Below are 16,818 nucleotides of genomic sequence, written 5' to 3'. Positions count from 1 at the left end.
TTTAGATCTGCACAGGCAGTAAGCGGTCAGGACAGTCAAGACAAGAGGCAGTTCTTGCTGTCTTTACAAGAATGTCCCTGTTTCTTTTCCCCTCCAGAACACGTCTGATTTTTCCCTGGTGCGCAGTGAAATGGGAGAAATCGTCACCGAAGACGGTCGAAGCCGGTGTCCTTTCAACCCTGAATACAAGTCCACGGCCATCATGGCTGGTACGTGCTACAAAAAGTGGTGTAACGTTCAGTATTTTGGCATCACTGTATAAAACTTGTTTATTTCAGTTAGGGTGTGTTCACACTTGTAGTTCAGTTCTTTTGGTCTGAATCCTGGTTTACTTAGGACTTAATTTTCACAGCGCTCACACTTATTTAAATGAACCGCACTAACAGAGCAATCGCACCAGAGTTCGTTTTAATCGAACCAAATCTGCCAAGTGTGAACACACTCTTAGTTTCCAAGGCAACTTTTCTAATTTTTGTTTCAGTTTTTTAACTTTATTTATTTATTGATCTAGTATTAATAATTTATTTGATTTCAGCTTAATTTTTAATGATCCGAAAACGTTTTTATTTTATATAGATTTAGATTTAGTTAACAATAACAACACTGGTCTAAGTGCATTCTTATAGATCATGCTGATACTATAGGTGCTACAAAAAGTAGAGTTCGCAACACCTTTTCCTGATTTGCTTCATTAACGTCTGTTGCTTTGAATGATGGTTTTACAGATGGAGAACTGTATGCTGGCACAGTCAGTAACTTCCAAGGGAACGAACCTATCATTTACAAAAGCCTTGGCCAGGGCACAGCCTTAAAGACTGAAAACTCACTGAACTGGCTTCAAGGTAAGAGCCACATCCACTAGAGCAGATTCACTAACAGTTGCGCACAATATGCTATTTAATCACTAACTTCCCGCAATTCAGTTTAACCATGCACTGATGTCTTAAAGGAATTTCTTCCTCACCATCGTCATTTATATTCACAGTAAAACTGCTGTCATACTCACCTTTATGTCATTCCTCTAAACCTGCAAGACTTGTGAAGATATTTCTATAGATAGATTTCTATCCCACCATTGACAGTCCATGTAATTGAGTATTATTTATTTATATATATACAATGACCTGTTATTTTTATGTTTTCAAGTTGTCATTTTTTAAAAGTATTTCAGTATACCTTTAACTATTTTTATAACTAATTGTTGTTTTAGTTTTAGTAATTTTTGTACTTCGACTTATTTATTTCAGTTAGAGTTTTTCATCTAATATTTAAAATAGAATTTTCATTTTTGGGTGAACTTTCTCTTAGTGACTCGGGCGCTACAATAGCACAAACAGCATGCAAGTAAATGGTTCTATAAATGGCACAATTCCCAATTCTGTTCTCTTTAGGGATCAGTCCCCCTGAAGTTACCACTAAGAGGCCATTTTGGCACAGCAGAGAGGTATTCATATAAAGCAAGACTACAGAGAACAAAACAAATCAATTTAGTTTCAGTTTACACAGTCAAACCCTTCTCACTTTACTAAAGAGTGCTGAATAATAGCTTAATATTTTGCCATAAGTGACAAAGTTGATGAGAGACGCATATGCAAAATCGATCCTGAGCACTTTAATAGTGTAACAAAAGATCTTCTATTGGTAACTACAACTAAAGATCGTCATATAAAAGGGGTTTCAGGTGGACCAGTGGCTATATTTGTGACAAAGTCCACATTACTTAAAAACGCTGCTGTCTCGGTGTACCGTCCATGCTGTGGATTGACACTTGTTTTTATTTCTCCCACAGATCCCGCTTTTGTGGGCTCAGCCTACATTCAGGAGAGTTTGCCCAAAGGCAACACAGTCGGCGATGATGATAAGATTTACTTCTTCTTCAGTGAAGCGGGAAAAGAGTTTGATTTCTTTGACAACACCATTGTGTCACGCATCGCTCGTGTGTGTAAGGTGAGGGGCGCTGCGGTGTAAACATTGTTGAAGGGAGTTGGATGAGGGCCATTCTCGATACTGCAATAATCCAACAACATACATGTACACACACACCATTTATTCACCCCCCAATTAAGTGTAAAGGAATACATGGCATTATGTTTGTGCATGTTAATATTAGTGCACATATGTGGGACATTGTGTGTGTGTGTGCTTACATGGCCGTGTGATTGTTTCATATGTCACACTGAGGTGAGAGAGGTCCGCTGCCTTTCAGAGAGATTAGGAGGTTTGTGTTTCAAAGACACATTCCTCAATGCAGAGCTTTCCCTTTACTTGGTCCGCCTCCAATTCTTATCTCTGCTCAGCAAATATTAGCATTCATCTGTTGACTTGAGGGGCAGCTGAAAATGCGCATTGCACACACACACAAAACACTTCACAGTTCTTTCCAAAGAGGTCTATAATACCTGTAGAAAGCTATCCTATGGGTGCTTCCAGTTATTTTTGAGCCTATCACCAAAACCATAAATGCTGTGTGACTTATTGCTGATGACATCATATGTGCACAGTACCAAACTCTTCACTAGAGAATAAAAAGGGAAAAGAGCTAATATATCAGTAGTGCAACAGCAACGGGAGTTTTGTTCACTGTTTGTATCGCTCTGCTTGTTTGTGTTTGTTTGTTTCAGACAGACTAAGCAGTGATAGCAGAATGTCTTTATGTGCAAGTAATTGAATCATTCACTCAAACGATTTGTTCACAACACTGAATCATTCAGGAACGACACAAGTGACTCTCTTTTTGAGTGACTCATTGAATCATTGACTTAACCAGTTTGTTCAAACCACTGATTAATTAGTGACTCTATTTATGGAAAAAAATCATTCAATCACTGATTTAACCAAATTGTTCAAACTACTGATTCATTCAGGAATTAAACTTTTGTCTGTAAGAGTGAGTCACTGAAACATTCACTCCACCGAAACGAAACACAGGTACTAAATACAACTGTGTGCTGGATTTGTTTGAAACTTTGTTTGGCACTGTAAAGATAGGCAAAGACATGTCTAAAATGCGTTTCTAAATTTTAACTTCTGTTTTTTACAGTGTCATAAAACCAAACTGTTGGTCTGAATATCAGCATTGCTTGCGAAAATAAATCAAAATATACAAACAATTTTGAATGTCAATCAATGGAGAAAAATGCTTTTTGGGTTCAGATAGTGTAGGTATGGCATCTAGCAGGAGGCTAACGGTGCTTTGGTAACTTTGACCCCTTGGTATTTTTAAACGCAGTGATGGCAGTGATGAATAGAAACATTCAGTGATGACCATGTATCTCATTCAAACAGGCTTTTCTAACCAGCTTCACTAAGAATAATTACCTAATTGTTTCTGTTTTCACACCAGCTAATTTACCAAGTGGCAGCCGATAGAAGGTTCACGCACTCCAGTCTTTCTGCCTTGTAATATGGATTATCACACAGGCTGCATGAAATGCCTCCTGACAGTTAAACGGTTGCAATGCCAGGGGAATGTGTCCTGCTTATTGGCATCCACTACCTTAAACATTATCCCAGGTTCCCTTTTTAGCTTGCCCCATATTCCTCCAACCAGATCCACTGGAGCCCAGCCATGAGGAAGGGAATGCAATGATTATGTTTATAAGCTGCATTTTCTTGGTTTTGTACCTTATCTCCTCTCATAAAGTAAACAAACATAATGACTCCTGCAAAGCCCATTAGGAGACTTAATTGTCGTGCATTCTGTGATATGACATGCAACAAAGCCAGGCTCACGGGCCGATGCACAAACCCTTTCCTATCACATCTGTGTTTTTTATTTTAATTTTATTTTTTTATTTCCCTTTGCTTATGCTCTTCATCTCAAATCTGTGTATTTGCACACAAGGAGTGATCTGAATCTTAAGAGTCTCTACGTTGCCAGTTGGGTTAAAGCACTGACCCTGTCTGTTCTGAGCGGTGCATGAGCGGAGTGCAACATCTGCAAGATTCATTTGCCTTCTCGTCTTGCTTTTGAAGTCTGAGAATGATTTCAATTCCACTGCTCTTTCTATATTTTGGTTTCTTTTCTTTTTGACTCCTAATTTACCTCCAATCACGTGTCACTATAATATGGATATTGGTGAACTTTTGCACAGATGACCATGTCAAATTCCAGTGGAAACTATGGAACTATCCATTTACGTGCTGCAACAGTTCCTTATTGTTTTAAAATTCTTTCTGAATTGCACCTGGGGTTTGGATTTAAAAGCGTACCATATCATTTACACTCAGAATGACAATGAGCAGATCCTTTGGTTTCAATTGAAATGAATTGCATACAAGATGTGGAAGCTTCTCCTTTAAGTTTTTAAAGGTGCACTTTTCAGCTACCACTGTTCTGCCATTATAGAAATACCCTAAATATATGTATATATTTATATATACATGTACATTTTATATTAATTATATATAAATACATAAATGTGAGCATGCATTTACTCATCTCACTTGCACAAAAACAGATTCAGTATTCCTCAAAATTAATAAAAACTATGAATTGCAAACCTGCAATAATTAAATATGTTAAATTACACAAATATACTTTATGTATTTAATCTCACTTTATTAACCAATGTCTTTGCTGCTGACTTTTTTTTGTTTTGTTATTAAAAAACAAACAAGCAATCCCAGCCCTGATAATGCAAAAGTAATGAAATATTACTTTCCATGAAAAAAGTAACAAAGTAGTTACTTTTTTAAGGAGTAATGCAATATTGTAATGCATTTCTTTTAAAAATAACTTTCCCCATCACTGCACCTCATTAAAAATAATAATACCCTTAAATAATAATAATAAAAATTCTATGTATTATATACATTAATTTGCTATTATATGATATAAATGATTTTAACTTAAAAAAATGCTTAAAATAAGCTTTGACCAAAACCAATAAAGCAATTATGGATTAATTAGCTTAGCAATTTTATATGATATTGTGCAGAACATTTACTGTATGATTTTGATGGTCCAAGCACGTTCATGGATTATAGTGTAACTTAGCCTTCAGCTGTAGATTTACAGTGCTAAACTCTCCTTCTCAATGATGGGTGGGAGTTTCCCTTTAAAAGATTTTATTGGAATGTGTTGTTGCCGGTCCTGCTGGTATGGGAAGGCGTTGTCCTGCGTGCTGGATTACAATAATATTATAATTAAAGGAAAGCTCATTTTCTTTGGAGAGCAGATGACATGGATGAATAAAAATTGTGCTTTTGGGACCTCTGCTTTACGTACCTCTGGCTGTCGTTCAGGCCATTTGTACTTCTTATTTGTCTGTTTCTCTGCCCTGCTCTTTGCCCAAACTTCTACTTCTGTTCTCGTCTTTGATTGTATCTCGCTGGCCATTTGTTTGTTCAGGTGTTCAGTATGAAGTTCTGCTTGAGCGAGGGTTGACACTAATATAAAGCTGCCCTGAACAACAAAAATATTGAGTTGATTCATGGTGTGGCTTTGTTCTTCTTCACCTGTGTCATAGGGTTTATTCTCCAACATCCCTTACCTCATGTTTCCACTATGCCTTTTTCTTCCTAACTGTATTTTTATCTTCAGATCACTTTGCCTCTTAGTTTTTAAACCAATATTTGTCTCACTTTTTAGGGTACTTTTTGTATAATGAACTCCAGCATAGCGAATAGTGCATCATACTTAACAACAAAGAGAGAAGTCAAATCAGTATCAGATTAAGCAATTGTCTTTAATCCAAGAATTAGTTACATCATTTCCTTATATCACAACAACAGTCACATTTTCCCTTTCGTCTTTTCTTTTTTATTATGTTGAACAGCAAAACAGATCTATAATATTAATGGGGAAATTCTCATAACTGGCTGTGTTTTCTCTTCTGATAGATGTTAAAGCCCTTGAATTATTCTGCCTGTTTTGTTTAAAGGGACTTAAAAGTACCAAAGTTGAGGCCTGTACACCCTCAGGGCCTCAATCATAAAAACACACTGTTGTACTCAGTCTTAATGCACAACATGTGATAGAAGCTGCAGTCCTTGTCCAGCTCTAGATCTTTACGTAAGAGAGAAAGTTGCCATCATAATCAGCATTTCCATTGGCTGATGCACCAGCTTGTTGGGATCGACAGCAGCTTCTAGTTCCCTCTCGTGGTCAGAAATGCTCATAACAAGTCTTTGCACATATCCTCCTCATTTACTTACACATTTATGGCAGACGCTTTTATCCAAAGCAACTTCAGAGTTTACATTTTGCCAGTATTTGAGTGTTTCCAGGGAATCAAACCATATGCTACCAGTTGAGCAAATACTATCATATAAAACTAAAATAACACTGATTTCTATCTGTATTTCCACAGGGTGATAAAGGTGGAGAGAGGGTTCTTCAAAAGAAATGGACAACCTTTCTGAAAGCCCAGCTCCTGTGTTCATTGCCTGACGATGGGTTCCCCTTCAACATCATCCAGGACATGTTTGTACTGACCCCCAGCAAAGAGGACTGGAAGAGCACCGTATTTTATGGAGTCTTCACCTCACAGTGGTAACGTATTACGCTATATCTCCTGAAATTGCATTTCGAATACAGATAATACAGTGAATACCATTGTGGCTATGTTTGTGTTCCTCTTAAACCTTTGAGAAAAAGCGTTCATTTATGTTACTGAACCCTGCCTGGCACTCAACCAGAATCCTTTTGCTGTACTTAGTGTGGGAGTTGTGGGTATTGATTGAGTGCATTAACATGGGGCAAAAGAGACAGGACAGGCAGGAGATGTCAGCGAGACTCAGAATAGCCTCTCTCTTGTGTCCGCCTACGCACCTTTTATGTCTGAGGTTAAATAAGACGCTTTTGCATTTTGTGTGCACTCAGCTCCTGTTTCTGTGTCTTTAAGGTGCGAGTAAGTGAGGTTGTTGATGAATATGCAAATATAGACAGATTGTAATGAATGTTGTGTTTGTGTGTACAGGTACAAAGGTGCTTCAGGAAGCTCAGCTGTATGTGCGTTTACCATGGACCAGGTTGAAGAGGCGTTTAATGGACGTTACCGGGAAGTGAATCGGGAGACGCAGCAGTGGTACACCTACAACCACCAAGTACCAGAACCCAGACCTGGAGCGGTACGTTTCGTGTTATGTTCAAAAACAACTCCATGGAACGCAACAGAACCGAAAGTGGGGGACTTGAGGAGTGTTAAAAAAAAAGAAAAAACACTGCATCATAAAAAACGTCATCAATTACTCATCCTGATGTCATTCCAAGTCTGTCTTCTGTGGAACATTTTGAGAAATGTCTCAGCGTTTTTTGTTTGTTTGTCTTATACAATGGAAGTCAATGGTAACCAAAGCGGTTTGGTTATCAACATTCTTCAGAATATATTCCTTTATGTTCCACTGAAGAAAGACCGTTATACAGGTTTGGAATGAAATGAAGGTGAGTAAATAATGACAGAAATACATATATTTGGTTGAACTATCCCTTTAACAGAAGAAACACCGAAAAAAGATACTCGAAAAAGATCTCAACAAACTAGTTTGTTGGTGGACGACTAATTGACCAAACTGACCCATCTCTTCTAAACGATCTTGTAGCCTATATTAAAGTCGGCATGAAATGAAAATTGTGATTGTGAAATGTATTCGAGTGAAATGGCTTCTCGAACGAGAAAAAAATAAGGACGGGACTTGATTTGTCCATCAGGAACTGATTGGATCATTGTCGTTTTTGCTGAGAGACAGGTTGCTGGAAGGGAGAGATTACTGTCCCGTTCTCACAACAGTGCACACATCATCAGAGAAGAGATGTTGTTGTGACGGGGAGAGGATGTTTGATGAAAAATGATGAGGGCTAAAAAAAATAATGATGCATGGATAAATGCAATCCTACATACAAAAATAAGAACTGTCCACATTGATTTTATAGTGACTTAGAACATCTATACTGGTCAACGGTTGTAATAAGATTTTCACATGCCAATTCTAGCAAACAAATTTCATTTTTAGGCAGCATTACGCAGAGATTATTTGACTGTGAGTTCAGGTCACCTGAGTACAAGATCTTTGGGTCACACTTTAGATTAAGGTCCAATTTAATTAACTATGACTTTTGCCTCAATAAACTCCTAATTACTGCTTATTAATAGTTGGTAAGGTTTTTGGGTAGGATTAAAGGATGTAGAATATGGTCATACAGAATAAGGCATTAATATGTGCTTTATAAGTACTAATAAACAGCCAATATCCTAGTAATATGCATGCTAATAATAAGCAACTAGTTAATAGTGAGAATTGGACCCTACACTAAAGTGTTACTGACCTTTTCAATCACACTTCCAATCTTGACTTGACATTGGTGTTTGTGTTGAAAGTTACATTGATTTTGGCGTAATCAAGCTGCCACTCACCAAACATCACTGAGAAAAAGAGCGATTTGGATATTGTGCAGTGTTTCTTAAGCATCTTTTTTCCATCTTCCTGCAGTGCATCACCAACGCCGCCCGTGCCCAAGGGATCTCCTCCTCCCTGCACATGCCTGATAAAGTGCTGAACTTTGTGAAGGACCACTTCCTCATGGACAGCGTGATTCGCAGCCAGCCTCTGCTCCTCAAACGAAACGTGCGCTACACGCAGCTCGCTGTGCACCGAGTACAGGCTCTTCACAAGACCTACGATGTGCTCTTCATCGGCACAGGTGAGGTCTTAGAACACCGCATATGCATGGAAAGCTCAGGAATACACCATAGCAAATCTGATTTTTATACTAATATTCCTGCATTAAAGGTTTTTTGATTGTTGCCCTAATCCCCATTAAGATTTTACTATAAGGGATTTTAAGTCCAGGATTTTAGACTTGGGAAATCAAACCTTTATATAAAGCAGCATGACTTTATCTGTTGCTTTACACATTCATGCTGGTTCGTAACTACAGACTCAGTTCTTAAAGGGGTAGTTCACCCCAAAATGTCATAATTTACTCATTGTCTGTAAAAAACAAAGAAAGACATGAAATAAGCCGTGAGTATGATATTTGATACATCCGGCTTTTACGATAATCACAATAATGTCTGATTTTTAAATGCTTGGTTTGTATGATCAAAGCTCTGTAGATTTAATTGTGGGGGCAAAATGCAATGCAATTCAATGATGATTGAGAGATGTTCAAATAATTGTTCATCAAAAGCATGATGTATCATATTTAATACTCGCATTTTAAGTAAACCTAAGTTGCTTCAGTCCAGTAAGTGTTAATCTTGAAATACTACTAAAAATATCAAATGTATTCTTAGGTATACTTTATAAAAATCATGAAAGCTTCGTCTCACATTACTTGCGTTTCGTTTCAGATGATGGCAGGATTCACAAAGCCATCAACGTTAATCAGAAGATGTATATCATTGAAGAGCTGGTGATTTTCCCCGAGCCTCTTTCTGTGCAACACATCGAACTGGATGATGAAAAGGTCCCTTAAACTCATCTACTATCATTGTACTTGTTATGCATGCTGAAGAACATAATGCATTAGTGAAATGACAGCGCGGCCGGAAAAAGGACCCTTCAACCGTAGAGATAGTGAGGCCTGGGAGGGAGATAATTGCGTCCCTGTTTTCTTCTCTGGGGAAATGTGTGAACAGATGGGAAACAAACAGTGTCTGCTCTGTCTACACACTACTCAGTCTATACTTCATCTGTATATCTAACACCACATGAGCTATTTTAAAAAGGCTTATTGCCTCTGTCTCTGCAATTATCATCTATTAGCATTTACTGTATGTTTTTACTGTATGAGAAGGTGTCTCATTTCTGATGTGTTTGCATTTCCAACAGGGGCTGTTGTTTGTGTCCAGCTATTCTGGGCTGGTTGAAATCCCTCTTGCCAACTGCTCCAACTACCAGAGCTGTGGAGAGTGTGTGCTGTCTAGAGATCCTTACTGTGCCTGGACAGGGAAGCAGTGTTCAAATATCAAACATGCTCCAGCTAAGAGGTTAGCATATTTCCATTACTTGTACTAGCATCTATTGCACTCCAATTAGTATACTAACAAGCATTAAAATACAGTTTAAAACATTAACACGTAAATTATTTTCACAAAACACACGTACATAAATGAACACGGTTTCCTTACACCTTGATTACTTGTGAGTGTATCATTATTGTCAAATAGGTTTTTGAGTGGAATGAACTATATAACATTTTACAAACTGAACTAAACTTGCCTGACAAATTATCTGATATTTTTAGAGACTTTCTGACCTTGACACACATCCCATTAGGGTTTGCAGGGGTCCTCTGACATCATTTCCTGGTTTTATTGCTGTGCACATTGGTTGCACCATATGACTTTGATTTGGCAGACAAAAGTGTTTCATATATTAATAATATTTGAACAAAACTGCTAATTTATTTTGATTTATACCAAACTACTTAAGGTTTTCTTTTCAAGAATTTCATTCTTTTAATTAAGCCTTTTTTTCTAAATTATGATCATCAGGACAGTTGAACAACCATGACAAAATACTAAAATGAATTTTACTTTTAAAAAATGTGCTCATCATAGAATAGATTTACTTTATGGTTAAGTAGGCCTATTGTCTTCAGTGTCACATAATCCTTCAGAAATCAAACATAATATGCTTATTTGGTGCTTATTATTATTATTATCAATGTTGAAAACAGTTCTGCAAACCGTGATATGGTTCAGGATTCTTTGATGAATAAAAAAATCAAAATAACACCATTTATTTGAAATATAAATCTTTTATAACATTAGAAATCTCTTTACTGTTACTTTTGATCACTTTAATGTGTTCTTGTCAGATAAAAGTAGTAATTTAAAGACCCCAAACTTTTGAAGTGTTTTTTTAGTTTACTGTATGTATGAACTGAATTTTAGTCTCTGCTCTTTTCTTCCTAGTCAATGGCAACAAGATGTAGATGATGCCAACACTGCCATGTGCAAAATGACATTGAACCCTCGTTCAATGCCAAGCCGACCGATTCCACCACGTGAGTAAAACCCATGCTTAAAAAAGCCCTTTCACACTGAGCATGACACGATAAAGCTAAGCGAATGGCTGACGAACGGCGCTTTCACACTGAACGCAGAACGATTGATTGCCTTCAGCTAATTCACCCTGGCACAATAGGTGGCGCTGACCAAGAATACATTTCTCCTCATGTATGTATCTCGTAGGTTTTCCCATTTGGCTTAACATCGTCCGCTGCATGACATATACAACAGTAAATTAAGATAAATAAAGTTTGGGACTACACAGAAACCATCATTGAGTGCGTGTAATAACCTCCAACTGTGATCTAAAGTAGATTTTGATAAAATAATGGGCAGACATTGCATTATTTGTAGTGTTTTATAATGAACTGAACGCATTTAGCATTTAGCTTAGCATTTCTCATTCTTTATTGTTTTAAAAAAGACCCCGAGCCACATGAAAAACACATGCAGAACATATATCGTCATAATCATAAATTTATTTGGCTTCATGTTTCATCTGTAGAAATGCTTCTCTCAGTTGTTTATGTGCTGAGCTCAGAACGAGGAAATGAACACAACGTCGCCATTCAGAAGGGCAGGAGTTATGATCACATGATATGATTGGAAGCTCTGGAGCGAATGAGCTCACTGACACACTCTGTACGCTTTTCAATCTCTCCATATCGCATAATTCAGTGGGAAATGAATAGAAATGATAATCTGTAGAAAGAACATGTAAGAATAAATCTCAATATCCATTCATACTTTTCTTTGGTGTACAGGTTTTCAAAATAGCGCCATCACTCTCACACTTTTGTGCAAAAGCAGCGGCTCGGGTAAGCTGGAATCTAATTGGATGGCTTGTTTCATCGCGGGGCGACGAGGACAAAAAAAAACGACACACTAGTTGTGAAAAAAATCTCGCCGTCACACTGCGATTGATCACTCCTGGTGTAAATAGTTCCAATGTTTCTAGAATCTATTGTTTCGATTCTAGAGCATCATCGCGACATACATCGCTTAATCACGCTCACTGTGAAAGGCCCTTTACAATATCTAAACAGTGTGAATCACTATTTGTAGGATTTATTTCCAACAAAGTGCTATAGAGTGCATGAGGCTAAGGCAAGCTGTTACAATTACAAAAGCACTGTGGCATGTGGCATGACCAAACACATTTACATAGTGCCTCCGGCAAGATGCTCTGATAGACTGTAAGTGATTGAAGTGGTTGCGTGGTGGTTTGCTAATATGTCAGATAAATGTTTGATTTATTAGTAACTAATAAGACCATCTAACCCACAGGTGTTCCATCATGTCATGTGGTACAAATACCAGTCAACACATTTACGGTTTTACCCTGCAAGCTGCGATCCAACTTGGCTGAGAGGCGATGGAAGTACAGTCAAACCGCCGAGCGATTCGTCTATCCTAGTCCTGACGGCGGCCTGGTGGTGGTAGCCCAAGTGGACAGGGAGGAGATCTATGAATGTTGGTCTGAAGAAGGTGGCTACCAACAGCTTCTGGCCAATTATTGCGTTAAAGCAGAGCACGAAAGCACCACCCTGACTGGACGTTCCCGAACGCAGCTCGTGCCCCAAGGGGAGGCGATTATCCTGCCCGGGGAAACGTGGTCGCCGCAGAAAACCAAAACCTACTGGAATGAACTGATTGTTGTGTGTGCCTTACTGGTGTTCTCCCTGGTGGTCCTGTCGCTGTTCGTGGCATACAGGAACCGAGATAGGATGAAGTCCATGCTGAAGGAAGGCGAGTGCCCCAACATGCAACAGAAGAAACCGCGAATTCCAGGGAAGCACACGGAAAGCCTTCCATTAAATGGCAACAATATCCCGCCCTCTGTGTCTGACCACAAGGGCTACCAGACGCTCAATGATAACTACATCTGCAGCACTCCAACCCACGAATGCTCCTCACCCGAGAACAGCAAGAGCTTCTCGGAATCCGAAAAGAGACCATTGAACTTAAAAGAGAGCCACGTGGAAATCTCGCCGACTTGCCCGCGGCCTCGAGTACGACTGGGCTCGGAAATCAAAGACTCGATTGTTTAAGTTTGTTTGGGATGACTGTTAAAAAAAAAAAAATAGTGGCCTCTGAACTGAACAGCACCAAGGGAGGGACAGACTGAAAATGACTGGAAACGTACCATCACTGGGTTTTATTTTGCACTTTGTCTCCTCTCATTTTGTCTTGGTGATCTGTTCACATTTCTCAGTCACTGCCAAGTCTGTGAAGCACCCAGAGCCACGACGAGCGGGACGCAAGGCCTCGGGTACACTTTGAAAAAAATAAGGTGGGCATTGCGAGAGACGCCAATCCAGTCGTCCCGCCCCGGTCCTCCGTCCAAAAATGTCTGGTGGCATCTGTGTGAAAGCAATACGATGCCCTCAGGGTTCACTAACCTGTCATGCTCCCATCTCATCCCTCGGTCTGCCGCGTAGAGTTGGTCGTCCTGTGAACGAGAAGATTCAAACTTTAGTCTAGAATAGTCTCTGCTAAACATAGTGCCTGACGTGAGATGATTAGCTGACATTTCAACACAATGTAAGATGTAGTGGTGCATCAAAACAAAGCTTTGATGATATATGCAAAAACTTTGCACAGTATATCATCATGACCTCAGCACATAGCAGGCATACTATGCAAATCACATAAAGGAGAAGCATCGTGTAGAGAGCTAACAAAACAGTACACGGCTGTCCTAGTACAATAAGTGATGCCACGACCTCAGTATTCTATTCTACGCTTCTCAGAGGTACACATGTTAAATAAAGTATGCAAGTGAGATTGAGGCATATAAAGAGCCCACAATGAGGTTTCAATGTGTAGAGGACTCCAAAGAAGGCATGTTAGCAATACTAAGAGTACATCCCAAGGCATAGATTACATTCTGAAGATGAAGAAATATGATTATCTCTATGTTCTTTATACCCCAACCACAATCAGTTGCTAATTGATCAATGGAATTCAAAAATCATTTAAAGCAGAGGTTCTCAGCCTTTTTTACTCCAGCACTCATTGTCCACAACAAAATCTTTTCCCAGTTGTTTACTATTATTTACTGATAAGGATTAAGGATTTTATAAATTATAATAATATTTTACTCACAATTTCTACCTGATAAAAGATGTTAATTATAAAAAATGTTTTATAATTATATGATTATATTAATTTAGATGATTTCTACAAATCACACTTTTAAAATTAGGCTTTCTCATTCATATATAGAGATTTTTGGAATCCTGGTTCTTTAAAGACAAGACTTATTTAATTCTTTAAATAAGAATTTATTTAATTTGACTTATTTAATTGCTTATTTAGTCTTATTTGTAAAAAAATTAAGTTATCTTGAAGCCCGTTTGGCCCCCTGGTTGAGAACCTCTGGTTTAAAGGGTATAGTTCACCCAAAAATGAAAATTCTGTCATCATTTACTCACCTATCATTCTCCAAAGTTCTAGCTTTTTTGTTCTTTTTTTTTTTTTGTCCTTTTTTTTTTTTTGTCCTAACAGTGAAAGTCAATGGGGTCCAATGTTGTTTTGGACCCCACTTACTTTCATTGTTTAGACAAAATTCTAATTATCTCCATTTGTGTTCAGCATAAGAAAGTCATAGAGGTTTGGAAGAACATGAGTAAATGAAAGCAGAATTTTCTACATAAATATTTCTTGAAGTAGTTCATAAATAGTCAATAGAAGTGACCAAACGTTTACCGATCCAAATTATTTTTTTTTGTGCCAAAATATTTTAGATTCTCTCATTTCACATCTCTCAGAAGCCCAAGTGGTCTACGGATCTGTCAAGAGCTGTTCTCTTGACTCAAAAGTGTACTTCTCTCAAATTAAAGACATTTATATTGCCATGTTGTAAATTTGAATGATGAATTTGCATTCGGACAGAATGAAAACGACTTTACATGCCAATTTTACGCTAAGCTTTGAGATCTATGCTCCCGAAGAGTGTAAAGTGACCAGCAGATTTTTTTTTTCATGAAAAAGTGCCATGTTCACTATAACACCTTAAGTCAAAGCAGGCTAACAGATGTTTTTGGGTGGGAGCAATGACATATAGGTATATGAAACTACGTTATAAATCGTCAGCTGCCAAGAGTGACATACTGGTTCGATTTCAAACACTACACTACATGTTACTGCAAAGCATCGGGGATGGGGATAATAACTTGCGCACAAATGTAAGTTAGTATAGCATCAACATAAGGATCCATGTAAAAATGTATAGTTAAGAACACACGAACAAAATAATAATAATTTTTAAGAAACATCTATTTCCAGTAAAATTCCCAAAGACAAGCATTGTATATTGCACCACCCAAGTGTGTAATGTTTCATTGCCATTGATCTTTAAAGATCACACAGACATTTGTATTGTGAATGTAGTTATGTATTGATTGAAAGTGTTCCAAAATTCTTCTTTCAATAGAAACATTGTGTCTTATTTAAATTTATGCTGAATGTTTGAAAGCGGGACATTTACTTTTTCATGATATTGACGGACAATGACTTTGATCACAAAGTTGTACAATTGTATTTGTAAGGAAAGGTAATGAACGACATTTAATGTTTTTACATTCTGCCTTTCTTTTTTTTTCACCAGAATGCATTACAATTCTTTTTTTTTTTTCTATTGTATTTGCACAGAATATGGCAATGTTTCGAATGAAAGTGTCTGGGGATGAATGTTCTCCTGACATTTCTGTAGCAAGTACCAACTGAATGGTTTAGTTAAAGCCTCTGAGCTAGATTTCGTGACTTAAAGGGTTTGCGGGAAAGCAAATGTAATCTTGTAGCCTTTTTGTGACTAAAACACGTGAACAAAGAGCAAACCTCACATGCATGTCTGCTCTGGTGGACTACACCTAAAGTCGCAAACCACTGTATATCGAATGGTCTTCTGTGCAACAGTCCACTGCAAGGGTATGTCTCCACTGTGCTTATTAATATCTACAGAGGTCCCCTAATATATAAATATATATATCAATCACACAAACACAAAACACTTACTGAACATATTTCAAGCACAGAAAAAGAAAAAAAAAAACATGTATTTGTAATAATAAACATATACTCAGACCTCTGTTTGAAAATCACATTAAAGATATCATGCAAAAATCATTTAAACTGTAAGCAAATTTTCCATCATCTGATTATTATCACTAGCGTGCCGTTTTACAGAGTAGACAATGTGAAAACTTCACTGTACATCAGCTGCTACCTACAAGCGGTAGATTTAGTTACGTATAGTCGTATAGTCACATATTTCAGTGCTGACTCAGACATAAGAGTTGCTGGACTGCAGTAGTCTGTTACACTCTTAAACGCTCAGATACATTCTTTATAATGGCGCACCAAGATGCTCTGATCTATTGTAAGTTAATGTCTTGTAAACTTTAATGTAAAGGTGTATTTGTACATTTTGCTGCCAATGTAAAGAAAAAAAAACCTGTTGTGAAATGTATTTTTTGTATTATACATCACTACTGTTTTGTTGTTTTTATTATATTGTACATAAAAGCACTTTAATTTTAATTTTTTAAATAAAAGAAATAAACCCACTGATTTTTACTGATTCAACATTATTCGGGTCAATTACAGTTACGGGTCAACCTAAAGTTTTGAGTCGAGTGGCATCAAATTATATATATGATTAATGAAAAGATATAGGCATACTTGTAATATCTCATAAACACTTACCACTAATGGTCAGCTTATACATTTTATGGACACTTTAGGTTTCATGGGCTCTCTTTTATGAAAATATCTTTACAAATACAGTATACCGGTCAAAAGTTTGGAAACATTACTATTTTTAATGTTTTTAAAGAAGTCTTTTATGCTCATA

At 37.5% G+C, this 16,818-nt stretch overlaps 1 protein-coding gene across 5 annotated transcripts in view; it reads left to right on the top strand.

Moving 5' to 3' along the window:
- sema4ba (sema domain, immunoglobulin domain (Ig), transmembrane domain (TM) and short cytoplasmic domain, (semaphorin) 4Ba) overlaps nucleotides 1-16,532 on the top strand; it is a 69,897-nt gene extending 53,365 nt beyond the window's left edge. For all 5 annotated transcript variants that reach the window (XM_084123786.1, XM_084123788.1, XM_084123785.1 and 2 more), the window contains exons 6-15: nucleotides 98-209; nucleotides 726-842; nucleotides 1,790-1,947; nucleotides 6,315-6,496; nucleotides 6,924-7,074; nucleotides 8,434-8,644; nucleotides 9,297-9,412; nucleotides 9,778-9,935; nucleotides 10,866-10,957; nucleotides 12,249-16,532. In XM_084123786.1, coding sequence (XP_083979912.1) covers nucleotides 98-209; nucleotides 726-842; nucleotides 1,790-1,947; nucleotides 6,315-6,496; nucleotides 6,924-7,074; nucleotides 8,434-8,644; nucleotides 9,297-9,412; nucleotides 9,778-9,935; nucleotides 10,866-10,957; nucleotides 12,249-13,012 — 2,061 coding nt within the window. In that variant the 3' untranslated portion in view covers nucleotides 13,013-16,532. The remainder of the gene's footprint in view (nucleotides 1-97; nucleotides 210-725; nucleotides 843-1,789; nucleotides 1,948-6,314; nucleotides 6,497-6,923; nucleotides 7,075-8,433; nucleotides 8,645-9,296; nucleotides 9,413-9,777; nucleotides 9,936-10,865; nucleotides 10,958-12,248) is intronic.
- The last annotated feature ends 286 nt before the right edge of the window (nucleotides 16,533-16,818 follow it).

The sequence above is a fragment of the Abramis brama genome (genome assembly GCF_963993115.1).
Source record: "Abramis brama genome assembly, chromosome: 9".
Taxonomy (NCBI): domain Eukaryota; kingdom Metazoa; phylum Chordata; class Actinopteri; order Cypriniformes; family Leuciscidae; genus Abramis; species Abramis brama.
Note: the sequence above shows the minus strand (reverse complement) of the source record. Positions and strands in the feature narration are given on the sequence as shown.